General features: G+C 43.9%; 1 protein-coding gene across 2 annotated transcripts in view; it reads left to right on the top strand.

Moving 5' to 3' along the window:
• The window catches only part of ETFA (electron transfer flavoprotein subunit alpha), a 94,098-nt gene that overhangs the window by 16,363 nt on the left and 60,781 nt on the right, over positions 1-16,954 (top strand). For both annotated transcript variants that reach the window (XR_001792266.4, XM_002721596.6), the window contains exons 2-8: positions 4,141-4,287; positions 7,779-7,860; positions 7,961-8,043; positions 10,988-11,087; positions 12,091-12,201; positions 13,781-13,882; positions 14,971-15,039. Coding sequence is in view for 1 of the 2 variants with exons in the window: in XM_002721596.6 (XP_002721642.1) it covers positions 4,141-4,287; positions 7,779-7,860; positions 7,961-8,043; positions 10,988-11,087; positions 12,091-12,201; positions 13,781-13,882; positions 14,971-15,039 (694 nt within the window). In the remaining variant the exon portion in view is untranslated. The remainder of the gene's footprint in view (positions 1-4,140; positions 4,288-7,778; positions 7,861-7,960; positions 8,044-10,987; positions 11,088-12,090; positions 12,202-13,780; positions 13,883-14,970; positions 15,040-16,954) is intronic.

Raw genomic sequence — 16,954 nt, 5'->3', positions numbered from 1 at the left:
AAGGTGACAGTAGTTTCATGTGAGCAGGTTGTTAAGCACCACTGCGCTAGAGTCAGACTGCCTGCACTCGGGGTAACCTGACCCTGCTTCCTGGCTCTGTAGCCTGACACTACTTACATCCCTGAGCCTTATATAATACACAGTATATGAAACTGCTCAGTCCAGCCCTCTGTGTTGGGGGAATGCTAGCAGCCCTGCTTCCCACCTGACCTCAAAGTGCCCTTTATTTATTCGAAAGGCAGACTTACAGAGGAAGGGAGTGAGAGAGAGATCTGTCTTCCATCTGCTGATTCACTCCTCGAATGGCTGCAACAGTTGGGGCTGGGACAGCCTGAAGCCTGGAGCTTCCTCCATGTCTCCCCTGTGGGTGCTTGGGCCACCCCCACTGTTCTCAGGCCATTAGCAGGGAGCTGGATCAGAAGTGGAGCAGCCAGGACTTGAACCGGCACCCACATAGGATGCAGGCGTGGTGGGGGGCAACCTGCTATGGCGTAATACTGGCTTCTCCAGGTACTCTGCTGAAACTCTTTTGTGGAGTATAGTTTGGAGTATAGTATAGATTAGTGAACTAATCCACACTGGGTGATTTGCCTGTCAGGAAACTGGACTCCAGGTTGAGGAATCACATTTAAAGTTGTAGACCTGTTTGTTCAGCTCTAGGCTTCACGCCCGCCCTCTTGCTGCATAGCCTTGCTTGGATGATGTGACTTCTTTCTCAGTGGTAAAGTGGAAGGCAGGACATTGAGTTAGAGCTCTGTGATTTAAATTACAAAGGAATTAATAACATAATATAGAGGGTGTTTATGATACATGGAATGCTTAGGGAAACAGTCACCCAGATGGATTGAGTGGGTTCTTAAGTATATTCTTTTGTTGTGGTTTGCTCTTATACATCTAATTTTGAACAATCTTTGAAAAAGAGTGCACAGTCTCTCACTAGAAGTTCTAAGTTCTAAAAAGCTTGACAGTCTCTTAGGAGAAGCATTCAATTTATCTTATGATAGATCTATAATTTACAGCAAATATGGGCCTTCTGCCACCAATTCTTGGATTTATTCTTCAGATGGTGATGGAAATCTCATAATTTTTATATAAATGATGTGTGAAACATAATCAAAAATGTGGTGTCTGATATATATTGGGAATGAATAGTTTGTTACTGGCAAATCTTGTGAAATGTGATTTGAATCATAAATTATGCCATTGGGTATTAATTACAAAGTCCTTTACAAGATATTGTACTCTGATTAAAAAGAAAAAGTACCATATAATTAATTCTACAGATGTATATTGGAAAAGAAACATTGTATTACTTTCTGGGGATGCAAAAATGAGCAGGCATGGTCCAAGAAATTTCATTGCATTCTAGAAATTATGAATTGTGAATTGCTAGTTTTCTTCCTTTTTATTTTTTTATTTTATTTTTTAAAGCCCTTATTTTTTTAAAAAAAAAGATTTATTTATTTATTTGAAAGTCAGAGTTAAACAGAGACAGGAGAGGCAGAGAGAGAGAGAGAGAGGTCTTCCATCCGATGGTTCACTCCCCAGTTGGCAGCAGTGGCTGGAACTGTGCTGATCCGAAGCCAGGAGCCAGGAGCTTCTTCTGGGTCTCCCACGCAGATGCAGGAGCCCAAAGACTTGGGCCATCTTCTGCTTTCCCAGGCCATAGCAGAGAGCTGGATCAGAAGTAGAGCAGCCAGGACTTGAACCGGCACCCATATGGGATGCAGGCACTTCAGGCCAGGGCGTTAACCCACTGTGCCACAGTGCTGGCCCCAATCTTTGTTTTTTATTTTTAAGATTCATTTATTTGAAAATGTTAGAGAGACAGAGAAAGATCTTTATCTGCTGGTTTACTCCTAGAATGGCCACAACAGCCAGGGCTGGGCCAGGCCAAAGTCAGGAGCCAGGAGATTCTTCCAGGTCTCCCACGTGGGTGCAAGGCCCAAGGACTTGGGCCATCTTCTGCTGCTTTCCCTGGCCATTAGCAGGGAGCTGGATCAGAAGTGGAGCAGCCAGGACTTGAACCAGTGCCCATATGGGATCCAGGCATTGCAGGCAGTGGTTTTACCCACTAGGCTACAATGCCAGCCCCAAATTGGTAGCTTTCTGAAGGATAGTTTGTATCAGTCATTATTAAAGTCTTAAAAGTGTGCCTACATCTTTTATTTTTTAAGATTTTATTTGTTTATTGGAGAAAGAGAGTTACAGACAGAGAGAGGGAGAGATAGAAAGAAAGGTCTTCCATCCGCTAATTCACTCCCCAAATGACCACAATGGTTGGAGCTGGGCTGATCCAAAGTCAGGAGTCAGGAGATTCTTCCAGGTCTCCCACGTGTGTGCAGGGGCCCAAGGACTTGGGCCATCTTCTACTGCTTTCTTAGGCCACAGCAGAGAACTGGATCAGAAGAGGAGCAGCTGGGATGTGAACTGGTGCCCATATGGGATGCTGGCGCCACAGGTAGAGGCTTAGCCTACTCCACAGCACCAGCCCTGCCTACATCTTTTTTTTTTTTTAAAGTTCTTTTAGTTGTTTTTTGAGAGAGAGAGACAGGCAGAAAGAGATCTTCCATCTACCTGCTCACTGCCTAAGTGTCTGTGACAGCTGGGGCTGGGCCAAGCTAAAGCCTGAAGCCTGGAAGTTAATCCTGGTGTCTCACGTGGGTGATAGGGGCCCAAGCACCCAAGCCATTACCTCCTGCCTCCTAGGGTGTGCATCAGCAGGGAGCTGGATTGGAAGCAGAAAAGCCAGAATGTGAATGAGGCAGTCTGCACCAGATAGCCACTCTGGTGTGCCCCTCTCCCTCTCCCTCCCTGCTTGTCTGTCTCCTCTCCCTCTCCTTTTCTCTCTCTTAAAGATTTATTTGAAAATCAGAGGGATAGAGAGGGAGATCTTCCATCCACCACTGGTTCCCTCCCCAAATGGCTACCAACAACCAGGTCTTGTCAGAGTCCACAGTAGATTGTGCAAGATATTGATGGTTTCCAAGATTTATAAACTTCCTTTTTTTTTTCGAATTCAGAACCATATTTAAACACTTGAAAACCCAGCAAAATTTCTATTGAGTATCGTATTTTTGAATAAAATATTTATTTGAGAGGCAGAGTGAAAGGGATAGACAGAAAGAGATCTTCCATCCACTGGTTCACCCCTAGATGGCTGCAAAAACCAGTCTGGGCAAGGCCAGCGCTGGGAGCCAGAACCTCCATGCAGATCTCCCACACGGGTGGCAGGGGCCCAAATACTTGAGCCATCTTCCGCTGTCTCCCCAGGCACAGTAGGGAGCTGGATCAGAAGTGGAGCAGCCAGAACTCAGCAGGCTGCTTGACCTGCTGCACGACCATGCCAGCCCCCTAGAGTCATATTTTAAGAACATTTCATTATCAGTTTCCTAATGCAATAGGAATCAACTTTAGTAACTGATTTCAAACCCATTATTTCTGGATATGCTATACTAAAACAGTAGTACAGTATGTAATTGTGATTGGTAGTACTGTTTATTTAGTTCCCAGTTTGATAGCTAATATGATCTGTCTAGGGATTTTAAATTTATGTACATGACAGTTTTTCATCAGACACAGATCAGTAGGAAGGTTATTTTGGAATAATTAAATTTTCTTTCTAATAAAAGCTAATTTTTTAGTTTTTACTATGTAAGAAAATTAGAACAGTGATAAAAAGACTGGTTTCTGCTGTTGAGCAAATATTTTTATGACTGCATTTGTAGAACTGAGTATTCTTAAGAACAGCTTTTATCAATTTATTAGATAGAGTTCTCCCATTCACTGGTTCACTCCCCAGATTCCTGCAACAGCCATGGCTGGGCCAAGCTGCTGCCAGGAGCCCGAACTCAACCCAGATATCTAGTAAACTACAGGTATTTGAGCTGAGCCATTACCACTGCCTCCCTGGGTCTGCATTGCAGGAAGCCGGAATTGGGTGTGGAGCTGGGGTTAGGATTTAGTGACTCTGATACGGAATGTGGGCATCCAAAGCAGCAGCTTGACCACTGTGCCAAACATGCACCCCTACGTCTGTTACAGAACTGAGTATTGTGTGCAAAATAGTTTCCTTGCAAGCACACACTCCTAACAAGTATCAAAATTCTTTTTTTTCTTTCATTTTTTCCCTCCGTTTAGGCCTCACTGCTGCGATTTCAGAGTACTCTGGTAATAGCCGAACACGCGAATGACTCCCTAGCACCCATTACTTTAAACACCATCACTGCAGCCAAGCGTCTGGGAGGAGATGTGTCCTGCTTAGTGGCTGGAACCAAATGTGACAAGGTGAGAAATTTTTAAGGTCAGCAGAAGCAAATGTAATCTCCATCAAGAGACAGGGAAAGATGGCAACAGAGAATTATGCCAAAAGGACTGTAACCCAGGCAGGGCTATAATCCTCCTTAAATGGCCAGCGTTAGAACCGTTAGCTGCGTGTGAGAAAGGAGCTAAAGGGTGTGCTACTAAGCATTTTCTTTTGAAATGAGGTGGGAAGCTTGATTGAGTTCCGTTGGCATCATCGTGTGCCATCAGGTACCCTAGAGTGATACTGTGGGAGTCCTCTCAGAGGTTAATAGCCAACTCCCTTTCTGTATGGATGAATATAACTGCTTCTAATTCCCAAAAGAGGTAAATCTGAACAAAGTGTCGTGGGTATTAATTTTTACTTAGTGGAACAACTCAAAAGCAAGGTCTGTCTTTACCAAATTATAGCTGGTACTAAAAGATTCTCTTGGTTGTTGTTAAATATGGAAACCACAGCTTTGGAAGCCAACCCCCAGAGGTGCTGTGACCCCTGGAAGGCGCAGGGTCTGCATCCCCCTGGAGGTGCTGTAACCCCTGGAAGGCACAGGGTCCGCATCCCCCCAAGAGGTGCTGTGACCCCTGGAAGGTACAGGGTCTGTATCCCCCCCAGAGGTGCTGTAACCCCTGGAAGGCACAGGGTCTGCATCCCCCCGGAGGTGCTGTGACCCCTGGAAGGTGCAGGGTCTGCATCCCCCTGGAGGTGCTGTGACCCCTGGAAGGCGCAGGGTCTGCATCCCCCCAGAGCTGCCGTAACCCCTGGAAGGTGCAGGGTCTGCATCCCCCCAGAGGTGCTGTGACCCCTGGAAGGCTCAGGGTCTGCATCCCCCTGGAGGTGCTGTGACCCCTGGAAGGTGCAGGGTCTGCATCCCCCCAGAGGTGCTGTGACCCCTGGAAGGCACAGGGTCTGCATCCCCCCAGAGGTGCTGTGACCCCTGGAAGGTGCAGGGTCTGCATCCCCCCAGAGGTGCTGTAACCCCTGGAAGGCACAGGGTCTGCATCCCCCCAGAGGTGCTGTGACCCCTGGAAGGTGCAGGGTCTGCATCCCCCCAGAGGTGCTGTAACCCCTGGAAGGCACAGGGTCTGCATCCCCCCAGAGGTGCTGTGACCCCTGGAAGGTGCAGGGTCTGCATCCCCCTGGAGGTGCTGTGACCCCTGGAAGGTGCAGGGTCTGCATCCCCCCAGAGGTGCTGTGACCCCTGGAAGGTGCAGGGTCTGCATCCCCCCGGAGGTGCTGTGACCCCTGGAAGGCACAGGGTCTGCATCCCCCCAGAGGTGCTGTAACCCCTGGAAGGCGCAGGGTCTGCATCCCCGGCTGTGGTATAGATGAACACTTCAGTTAGCTTACTGAGCTTGAGCCACCGTTCCCTCTCACTGCAGAAGGGAGTTGCCCACTGTGTGGCTGTGGCCTTGGACTTCATGGAGGGATTGTATGTGGAGAGAATGTTCATTAAACTAAGGTGCAGAGCCTGTGGTACATAGGTTCCCAGGGTCAGAGTTGCTTCTGTAATTCCTTCTGTGAAATTTGCATTTTAAAAGAAGGTGTCCTTGCAGCAGGTTTAGGGTTAGTTATGTGGATTTGTTTGCATCGTTTCTGTTAACAACTGTTGAATGTTATGTAGTTGATGTTAGGCATGATGTGTGATGGTATGACTAAGCTATCTTTTCACGGTTGCTTCATTTTCAGATATATACAGATTTTGGATTTGTTTTGCTATGATGTTAAATAATTATCCTATCACTTTGAAATATTTGAAATCTGCTTAGTTATAATCTTGTTATGTCATATTCTAATCTTAAAGCGACCAGAACCTGTATAAAGATGTTTGTGATACAAGCAATTTCAGTTTCCCACTGTTTCTTTAGCCATTTATCATAAACAGCAAGTGATTCTTCTGTATAATGCTGGAAGTTTTTGCCAGTTAAAAAATGTTGAGATTGGAAAAATTCTGTACGTTTTTGTATCCTGCGCTGCTATACAGCTACTTGGGAGTGAACTGTGTTTCTTAGTTGGAAATTCTGCTCGAGTTAGAGAAGCTAAGTACAGATGTAGCCATAATAAAGGGCCTCTGAGCCCCGACCCACACTGTGTCCATCTTCGGTGAGAATGGCTGCCACTTTGCAGTTCATGGAGAGGGGCAGGAGGCATGGCCTTTCATGCCCACTCCTCGGTGAATCAGCCTGAGGTGAACAGGGAGACAGAAGGCAATAATATGACTGATGGGATTGCTGAAAGAGAAACTGGTCGTGCTGTATTAGTGGCGTTCTGTGTACAGAGGCTGAGGCGTCAGAAAGCTCTCTCAGTTCCTCATCCTGATTCCAAACAAGGAAAGCGAGGAATTAAAATGGGAAATATTTTGCTTTGTCATAGATACATATATGAGGGTATATCAAAAAATTCATGGAATAGTAGAGTCGAAAGATAAGTTCATTCTGTTGCAAAAAAACATTTTTGAAACACTTGCATAGTTTTTTAAAAACTCTTTGAAGATTCCTCATACGCATGGACTTCAAAATTTTTTGCACCAAAATAAACATCTTTTAATTTCATTTCCCATGAGCTTTATTTATTTATTTATTTATTTATTTCCTCATTTTATTTGAAAGGCAGAGACAGAGAGCAAGACCGGGACAGAGAGGGCATAGTTCACTCCTCAGCGGCCAGGGCTGGGCCAGGTGGAAGGAAGATGGTATCTCAGATTTCAACCCATGTTTCCCACCTGGGTGGCAGGACAAGTGCTCACACCATACCTGCTGCCTCCCAGGAAGCACTTCAGCAGGAAGCTGGAATCAGAAGCAGAGCCAGGACTTGAGCCAGGCACTCCAGCATGGAGGCATCTTAACTGCTGTGCCCAAGCCTGGCCCTCTGTGGGCTTGTGAAGTTCCTCGTATGTTTGTGGGCAGGACTCTGTACTTGACAGGGGTCGTTTACGAGCGTTAGGTTTTCTGTCTTGCTCAGAGTTAAAAATTTTAATATCAGCGGAAATTGTTGTTGTCAAATAAAGCGCGGTAGAGTACAGGATGGTTAAGTCTGCTCTTTCCCTCCAGGAAAACCTAAGTCTGAAATGTCCTAGGCGTGTTGTTGGGAGACAGAGAACTCATTTTCGCCATTTCTGAAGTGATAAACTTACCTTGCATTGAATCAAAGGGAAAGAACACAGTCCACAACTGAATTTGAGTAAACAGCCGTACCCACTTTTGTTGATCGGTTAGCACTGTTTTTTTTTTTCCAAGGCAGAAATTTTTGTTAAAATCTTTTTTAGTAGCGCTATGTAAAGTCCATAGGTACTAAAATCAGTTGATGTAAGATTTTCTTTGTTGCAGAATTAAAAATTCCTTGGTAGGTTGTTCTTTCGCTAATAAAAATGATTTTCATAGTTGGACACTAAGATTTTGTGCTCTGTTGGTATTTGTAATGGTCCCTCTTTTTGCATATTTCTTATGCGTACAGTTAGGAACTTATCTTTTAATCACAGGTGGCTCAAGATCTCTGTAAAGTGGAAGGTGTCACGAAAGTGCTGGTGGCACAGCATGATGCGTACAAAGGCCTCCTCCCAGGTGAGGTTAGCGGCGGGCAGGATGTGGTGTCTGGATCATGCCTGAGTGCGTGTGTGTGGACATGGTCTGAAGCAGGCTTCATCCTGTGTTTCGTCCTCAGAGGAGCTGACGCCACTGATTCTGGCAACGCAGAAGCAGTTCAATTACACACACATCTGTGCCGGAGCATCTGCCTTCGGAAAGGTGAGAAGGCTGGGAACGCGAGTCTGATGTCAGTCCCCGGAAGGGTTAGGTTTCACTGCGCCAGAGACGCACCACAGACTTTGTTTTGATAGCCCGTCCAGATTTATTTGAATTAATGTGATAGTCTTTGAAGATTTTTATCATAATTTCTGTTAAAAATGCCATTTCCAGATTTTCAAATTTTGTCAAAGAGATAGAACTCTTTGTTCTTTCAAGATTTTGTCATGCCCGTTCTAGGCTTTCAGATATTGCCTTGGAGAAAATGTTCTGTAGGCCACTATTTCAAAATTATTTTTGTTTAATAAATAGTGTTAGATTCTGTGTCTGTGTGAAAGAGAGAGAGAGAATGAATATGTTTGTAACCTTTAAGAAATGGTTTATTTGGGTGGCTAATGATAATTATTTATTGGTTTGTTTTTTAAAAATTATTCATTTGATTATTTTGAAAGTCAGTTGCAGAGAGAGAGGGAAGGACAGAGAAATCTTTCACCTACTGGTTTGCTCCCCAGATGGCCGCAACGGACAAGACGGGGCCAGGCTGAAGCTAGGAGCTTCATCTGGGTCGCCCACTTGGGTAGCAGCAGCCTAACACTTGGGCCATCTTCTGCTGCTTTTCCCAGGCCATTAACACGGAGCTGGATAGAAAGTAGAGCAGCCAGGACGCAAACTGACACCGATATGTAATTCCAGGGTCACAGGCGGCACCATTACCTGCTATGCCACAGTGCCAGCCCCAGGAAGATTTATTTATTTATTTGAAAGGCAAAGTATCAGAGAGAGAGGGAAGACAGAAATTTTCCATCACTGGTTCAATCTCCAAATGGCTGCAACAGTTAAGGTTGGGTCAGGCCAATGCCAGGAGCCAGGGTCTCAAATGTGTTACAGGGGCCCAAGTCCTTGGATCATGGTTGGCTACCTTCCCAGGTTCATTAACAAGAAGCTGGATCGGAAGCGTAGTAGCTGGGACTCAAATTGCACTCAAATATAGGATGCTGGGGTCTCAAGTGGTGGCTTGCAGCAATGCTGTGTTGATGATATTTAGAAAGGCCAGAGTCTGGCTGCTTGGGGTGCCGGCGCTGCAGGTGGAGGCTTAACCTATGCCACAGCGTCAGCCCCATAAATTTTATTTATTTTAAGATTTATTTATTTACTTATTTTAATGGCAGAGTTACTGAGAGTAGGAGAGGTAAAGAGATCTTCCGTCTGCTGATTGACTCCCTAAATGGGCTTAAAGACTGGGGCTGGGCCAGGCCAAAGCCAGGAGCCTGAAACACCATCCGAGTTTTCTATGTGGGTGCAGGACCCTATGGACTTGGGTCATTTTCTTTTGCTTTCCCAGGTGCATTAGCAGAGACCTGGATTGGAAGTGGTGCAGCTAAGACTCATATAGGATGAGTAGCAGCACCCATATGGGATGCTGGCATTGCATACAGTGGCTTAACTCTCTGTGTTACAATGCCAGCTCCAACCCTGTGTATCTTTTTAAAGAGATGGATTTCTGTCTCAGGACATTCAGATAAGAGACCAGACCCAGAAAAATAGACCTTTTGTGTATTAACACTTAACTTATGTGTATTAACAAATTCTTTTAAAACAAAATGCTAATTATTATAATGTAATTGTACCTGCTTCTGGGAGGATGCAGAATCAAGGAGTGATTATCAGACGACATTGGTGGAATTCTCAGAACAGAGAGGGTGTGAGGGTGGAGAGGAGAGAGGAACTGGAGAGTGTGCTCCTCGGGCCAGTGTCACTAACCACCTTCAGGAGGTGCTAGGGAGTCAGGCTCTGCATAGGAGGTACTGTAGCATTCAGCTTATCCATTTGTGCGATACAGAGTAACACTTCACCCTTTTGGTTACAGTTCCGTGCAGTCCGGAGGGCACAGATGTGTTCACTCCCTGACTTTGCTGTTCCAGAGCCAAGAGCCACAGAACTACATCCTTATGCCTTGTCTTCCCCTTTGTAAGACAGTATAGCTGAGGCTGGGTGGATCCCTTTGAGTGAGAAAGGCGTTAACATGCGGATCTATTCTAGAGATGTTGTTTGCATATATAAGTAAACACATAAGCATTTTTTGGTGCCATTTTTATATCTACCACACAGGCTGTTTTTCAGGTTAGTTTTTATCTTTTTTAAAAATTATTTTATTTGAAAGGCAGAGAGACAGAGACAGATACAGATATTGATCTCATCTCATCCACTGGTTTATTCCCCAAATGCCTGCGACAGCTGGTCATGGACCAGGCTAAAGCTGATCCAGGCTGAAGCCAGAAGCCAGGAACTCATGCAAGTTCTCCCAAGGGGTGGCAGAGACCCGAGTATCAGAGCTATCACACTGCTTCCCAGGGTGCATGTTAACAGAAAGCTGGAACCAGGAGCTGAGCTGGGACTTGAATCTGATAAGGAATGTGGGAGTCCCAAGCAGCGTCTTAACCGCTGCACCAAATGCTTGCCCTTGATCTTGATCTTTCTTATGCAACATCAATTTCAGCAAAAGGTGAAATGTCTGCTTAAAATTGTTTCTTTCCTATACATTAAACAAATACATACAAGTCTAGTCCTTTATAGTACCTGAGAATTTTATTACTTGTTTAAATTTTTTCTTATCTAAATTCAGCATCCATAACTCTCACACTTGGTAATTAATGCTTGTTAAAGCAGATGTCATATTTCATAGTTCAATGTATTGAATTAAGGTGGCTTATTACTATAAAACTGAAAACTCTTAACATAATTAGAGTAATGGTAGGCACCCACTCAGTCTCAAAGGCTATCCAAAAAGCTGTGCTTGAAGGTGTAGTGTGTCCAAAGATACACGTGAAATATGAAATACTTGAATTAAATTTTCTGCGGACTATGCGTTTAGAGGATGTCACAGCTGGTGGTTTATAGCTGTCCATTAGTATGGATGTGTGTAACTCACTGCTTGTTTTGCTTTTAGAACCTTTTACCCAGAGTAGCGGCCAAACTTGATGTTGCCCCAATTTCTGACATCATTGCCATCAAGTCCCCCGACACGTTTGTGAGGACCATTTACGCAGGTGAGTACCCAGGGAAGATAGTTCCCAACTCGTTACCTTTCAGTACGGAGCAGAAATTAATTTTGAAGACAGGCTTTTCAAGAGAACCATGCAGTTGCTCTGAGTAGACCTTCTTGAAGGTTCCAGAGCGCAGTCCTAGCCCGGGCTGGGCTGGACTGTGACGTGGCTGTCCCTCTGGGGAAGCCGGACACAGTGCTTCCTGCTGCTCACTCAGTTTGCAGAGTGAAGCTTTTCCAGCGGTCAATAAAAATTAGATTCACGATTCAGTATATTTTATAAGGGGCACCTGGAAAGGCACACTTTTTTTTATAACAATTTTAGTCTTCAGTTCTCTTACTTGATTTCCATATGCATTAATAAATTCATTTGCATGTCTGTTGAGTTGACTGATCTTTTGCTAAGCATACTGGTTTCTAGTGGGGTTGGAAAAGGCAGTGGACTCTGTGCTTCCTGATTAAAGCTTGATGTTCCCAAATCAGGCCTTTCATCTTCCATTCTGTTTAAGGGGAGACGTTGGGTCATTGCTGAGGCTGCTCTTAATGGGACTGCTGCTTCACGACAAACGCCTCAAATCCCTTAAACTTGTGATGCATCCGGACTCGTTCTTTATGTCCTATTATGTTTTCGCATATACTCTCTATCTAACCTGTATGGTAGCTACTCTTAATTAAGTCGTCGTAGCTCATGGGTTTGGGTTCCTGATGGAATTGATTTTGGAGAGGAAGCTCTGTTCCTGTTCCTGTTGGGGAGAATGCCCCTCCTTCTCGGTGTGCTGCCTGTTCCAGTCTTGTCTCTGGGCGGGTCAGTGCCTATCCTGTTTTTAAAGACTCGCAGGCTTATACAGATATTCACTGATCGCTTACTTCTTCTTCTGTTTCTGCTTTCCCAGTAAATAACAGAGTAGATATTCCTTGCCTTGTCTTTGTGAAGTAAATTCTGAGCCTCAAAGGAACGCTTATTTTGTTGCCGTTTGCTGAAGCTGTTTAGCAATTGTGTGTTTCAGGAAATGCTTTGTGTACGGTGAAGTGTGATGAGAAAGTGAAGGTGTTCTCTGTCCGGGGAACGTCTTTTGAAGCTGCGGCGACAAGTGGAGGCAGTGCCAGTTCAGAAAATGGTGAGTGCATCTGGAGAGTTGGTGGTGGTTGTTTTTATTTTTTCTTAATTTTTATTTTGTGTTTATTTATTTGAGAGGCAGAGAGACCGAGAGCCCTCCTATCTGCTGGTTTATTCCTCAGATGCCTGCAGCAGCTTTGGCTGGGCCAGTCAAATGCCGGGAGCAGTCACTCAGTCCAAGTCTCCCGTGTGAGTGGCAGGATCCAACCACTTGAGCTATCACTGGCTGCCTCTCAGGGTGCTCATTATCAGGAAGCTGGAATCAGAAGTGGAGTCAGGGGGCTGGTGTTGTCGCATAGCTGGTAAAGTCGCTACCTGAATGCAGGCATCGCATACGGGCACTGATTGATGTCCCAGCTGCTCCTCTTCCCATCCAGCTCCCTGCTAATGCTTGGGAAAAGGCACTGGAAGATGCATAAGTGCGTGGGCCCCTGCCACCCATGTGAGAGACCTGGATAAAGCTCCTGGCTTTGGCCTGCTCCACTCTGGCTGTTCTGGCCAGTTGTGAAGTGAACCAGTGGGTGGAATATACACACACTCTCTCTCTGTCTCTCTAAGTCTGACTTTCAAATAAATAAAATATCTTTAGGAAAAATAAAAAAGTCAGCACTTGAACCGAGACATGCTAAAATAGGATGTGGTGGGTATCTTAACCACCAGGGCAAATGCTCACCCCTGGAGTGTGTGTGTGTGTTGCTAAGATTTATTTATTTATTTATTTATTTTGAAAGAGTGATAGAGGGAGAGATAGAGACCTTCCATCTGCTGGTTTACTCCCCATCTGGCTTCAATGGCCAGGGCTGTGTCAGGCTGAAGCCAGGAGCCAAGAACTCCCATCTGGTTCTCCCATGTGCACAGCAGAGGCCCAAGCACTTGGGCCTTCTTCTGCTGCTTTTCCAGTTGCATTGAACTGGTGTCACAGGCGGCAGAGGAATCTGCTATGCCACAGCGCCCCCCTGACTCCCGCCCAGGTTTTTGATTGCTTATGTTTTTGTCTTCATAGATTGTATTAGATTTAGAATAAAAGATGACCTTTAGTTAAACGTCTTAATGTAGAGTACTTGAAAGTACAATCTAAATGATAATGCAAAGCTTATACAAAATGTATGTCTTTTTCACGTCATCTTGGTAGGATGGTTGCTTTGAAGGGAGTGGAAGGGAGGTGATATGTTAAGACTCATCTGTTATATTGATGTTAGGATTTATTATTCTATTGTCATTGTTTCCTGTTACTTGGGCAATTTTATATAATAAAGGAATGTGATAATAGTAAATGTATAGAAGGTGTTAATCATACTCCAGTCTACATAGCATTTTATTTGAAGCCAACAGAGTATATTTTAGCTTTTACACACGGGCTTATAGAATTAAATGACTTCTATAAAGTCACACAGCCCGTGTGGCAAAGGCTGGAATAGTTGCCTGAAGTCTCTCTGATGAGAGAAAATGGGATTCAGAGCACAGAAAGTTCACAGTAATTAACAAACTTAAAGTTCATGGAATTACGGACTTACTTAAAAATAATTATCTTGATAGAACTTGAAACCACAGACTTTGATTGTATGTGTCACTGTGTGCAGCTTCAAGTACTTCCCCAGTGGGAATATCGGAGTGGCTCGAACAGAAACTAACCAAAAGTGATCGACCAGAGCTAACTGGTGCCAAAGTAGTGGTCTCTGGTGGTAAGTGCAATATTAATTTTAAACAGTGTGAGGCTTACAGTACGTTTCTTTTTTTAAAGTATTTATCTTACAGGGGCACAGGTGTTTGTTTGTTTGTTTGTTTGTTTTCCACATGTAAAAAGTCAGTAAGTTGCAAGTATTGTCCCGATTTTCCTGGTTAGGAAGACGCAGTGATGAACATGACACAGCCTTTGGCTTTCTGGCGCAGGTCTGTGTCACTGGCAGCAGGGGGAGCATGGCACAAAGCTCCCGCCACAGCTCTGCCCCGGGTGTCTGTGTCTTACTGAGGGACTTCGTGTCATTCCATGAGTGTGGAAGGCTTCCGAGTGAGGGAAGGAGGTGGGGAGCCTGGGCCTCCTGTGTGTCATTGCCATCCTTCGTTCTACAATCTGAGACTTCCAGCGTTATCCAGGTCTCTGGATAGCTCCTCGAAGTTTCTTCAGATCTAATGTAGACCAGTTAATATTGCCCAAGATGCGCTTGTTTTTTTATATATCATGCTCCTTATCCAGAAAACAAAACAACAACAACTAAAAAGACTTTTTATGGCCTGCTGTCTTTTTGGAAAATAGACACTATGATTTAAAAATGTTTCTAAATTAAACATCAAAATAATTAAGCTTGAAAAGATATGTCTTGTTTTTTCCTTATACTTACACAGAATGGATATCCATATCCATGACAGGCCTGTTGCAAGTGCTGAGAAAACAAAAATGAAATGGCTGTGGATGAGTTTAAAGTGTCGTGAGACAGCTGCCACCCACAGACCTGACCTAGACACTGTTTACTGCATGTAGACTTTTGCTCAATACCACAGATACGGCAGTGACCTAGATAGATATAGATCCTGCAATCAAAAGGTTTTTGTTCTAGTGGGAAAAATTGTTATTAAAGGTCATACCACTGGTTAACTAGTTAATTAATTGTAGTAGTGTTGAATGCTTTGTAGGAGAAGTAGAGGAGTATCATAGGAGGTGGCATGCTTAGTTATGTAGCATGAAAATTCACTCAGGTGTACAGAAAGGTGAAAGTTTTGTAGAGGGAGTGTATTTACTGAACGTGTTTTGTGTCTTCCGTTTTAAAACGAGGTCGGGGTTTGAAGAGTGGAGAGAACTTCAAGTTGCTGTATGACCTGGCAGATGAACTGCATGCTGCAGGTAAAGTCACTTTTCTGAGAACGGAGATGCTTCCTTGTTGTCAGGATGCCCTTTCTTTATTTTTCATTTATGCGTGCGAGGTCTTCAAAAAGTGTATGGAAAGTACATATTATAAAAACACTGCGCATGGATTTCAGTTTTTATTTTGCACCAGAGTAAACCTATGTTTTAAATTCCATTATTCCACAAACTTTGAAGTACCCTGGTATGAGTCACTGAGGCTATAGAGTATGTTGATTTCTGTGGTCCTCGGTTTTCTCTATGAAACAGTTTCCATAGGCTCCAAGTAAATGGTCAAGCATTTAGGGAGGATAGGCTGTCCTAGTACTTTCCTTAATATTTATGTGGCACTTTTACGCTTGCTGAATCTTAGGATTTTTTTTTTTCTTTTAAAAAATAATGAACTATTACCAGTCAACTAGCATATTCAGATTCAGGGCTATGCTAGCTTTCTCTTTCTCGGTAGTCTAGTATACATTTTTCATACAGATAGAAGTATATTTAAAATTATTTTAAAGATGTAGTTAACCATTTATAGAAACATGGAAGCTGTTATTAAAAGTTACTCTGAGAATGGAGTGATTTGTGTGTGTGTGTTAGAAAAATCAAATATTTAGTTTGAATTATACAACTACATGTGACTATATCTTTTTACAAAAAGGTGCTCTTTCTCTCCTTTTAGGAGTTTTGTGAACTCATATAAGTTCTAGGGTTTTCCCATGCTTTTATGCTATGTAATATGTATACCGATAGAAATAGTAATTGTTTGACCTGAATAGATACATGTTTACTCTTTATAATCACATAGTGTTTCTTGATAATGTTTGTTTTATTCTTTCATTGGACAAATAGTTATCATGTGTCTGTCATATGGCAGACACTGTTTTAGGTGCTGAGAAGATAGCAGTCAACAAAATTAGCAAAAAATCCATGCCCTTGTAGAAAGTACGCTTCTATTGGGATGAGATAGATCCTGTATTTGTTTTCTTTGGCTGCTCTAATAAACCATCACAAGCTTGACAACTTAAAACATCAGAGGGGGGAACAGCGATGTGGTACAGTAGGTTAATCCCCCACCTGCGAAGGCAGCATCCAATATTAGTGCCGTTTTGAGTCCTGGCTGCTCCGCTTCTGATCCAGCTCCCTGCTAATGATCCTGGGAAGGCAGTAGAAGATGGCCCAAGTGCTTGGAGCCTGTCATCCACACGGGAGACCCCACTGGCTTCGTCCCTGTCTGTTGTGGGCATTTGGGGAGTGAACCAGATGGAAGATGGAAGATGGAAGATCTCTCTGTCTCTCTCTCTCTCTCTGTCTCTCTCTCTCGCTCTGTCTCTCTCTCTCGCTCGTTCACTCTTGCTCTCTCCTTTCTCTCCCTGCCCCCCGTAACTCTCACTTTCAAATAAATAAAGAAATCTTTTAGAAAAAAACCAGCAGAGAGTTAATTTCTGACAGTTCTGGAGGACAGAAGTGGGTTGAAGTCAAAATGCTGACCCTGGATGTTGCTTTCTCCAGGAGAGGTCATCTGCTGGTGTCCTCTCCCAGCTTGCTGACTGCCCCAGTCTTCCTGGGCTTGTGGCTGCATGCTTCAGTCTCTGTCTCTGTTGTCACTTCACCTTCTCTCTCTCTCTGTATCAAGTCTCCTTCTGCATCCCTCTGGGAAGGATGCATGGAATGGCATTCAGGGTCCACCTCGATAATTCAGGATAAGCTCCTTCTCCCAGGATCATCGTCTTACATCATGTCTGCTGCCACATAGTTACTGTGCACAGCTTTTGGGGTTATTAAGTGAATATACTTTGGAAGGGTTATTTTTTTTTTTACCATAGACACTAAACATAATAAATTAGTAGATGATATGAAGGTGCCTCACAAAGTTAGTGGACAATAGAATTAAGATAAGTTTATTTTGATATAA

Source organism: Oryctolagus cuniculus, chromosome 12 (genome assembly GCF_051225735.1).
Source record: "Oryctolagus cuniculus isolate XC-2025 breed Fujian yellow rabbit chromosome 12, ASM5122573v1, whole genome shotgun sequence".
Taxonomy (NCBI): Eukaryota; Metazoa; Chordata; class Mammalia; order Lagomorpha; family Leporidae; genus Oryctolagus; species Oryctolagus cuniculus.
This window is presented reverse-complemented; position numbering and strand designations above follow the sequence as displayed.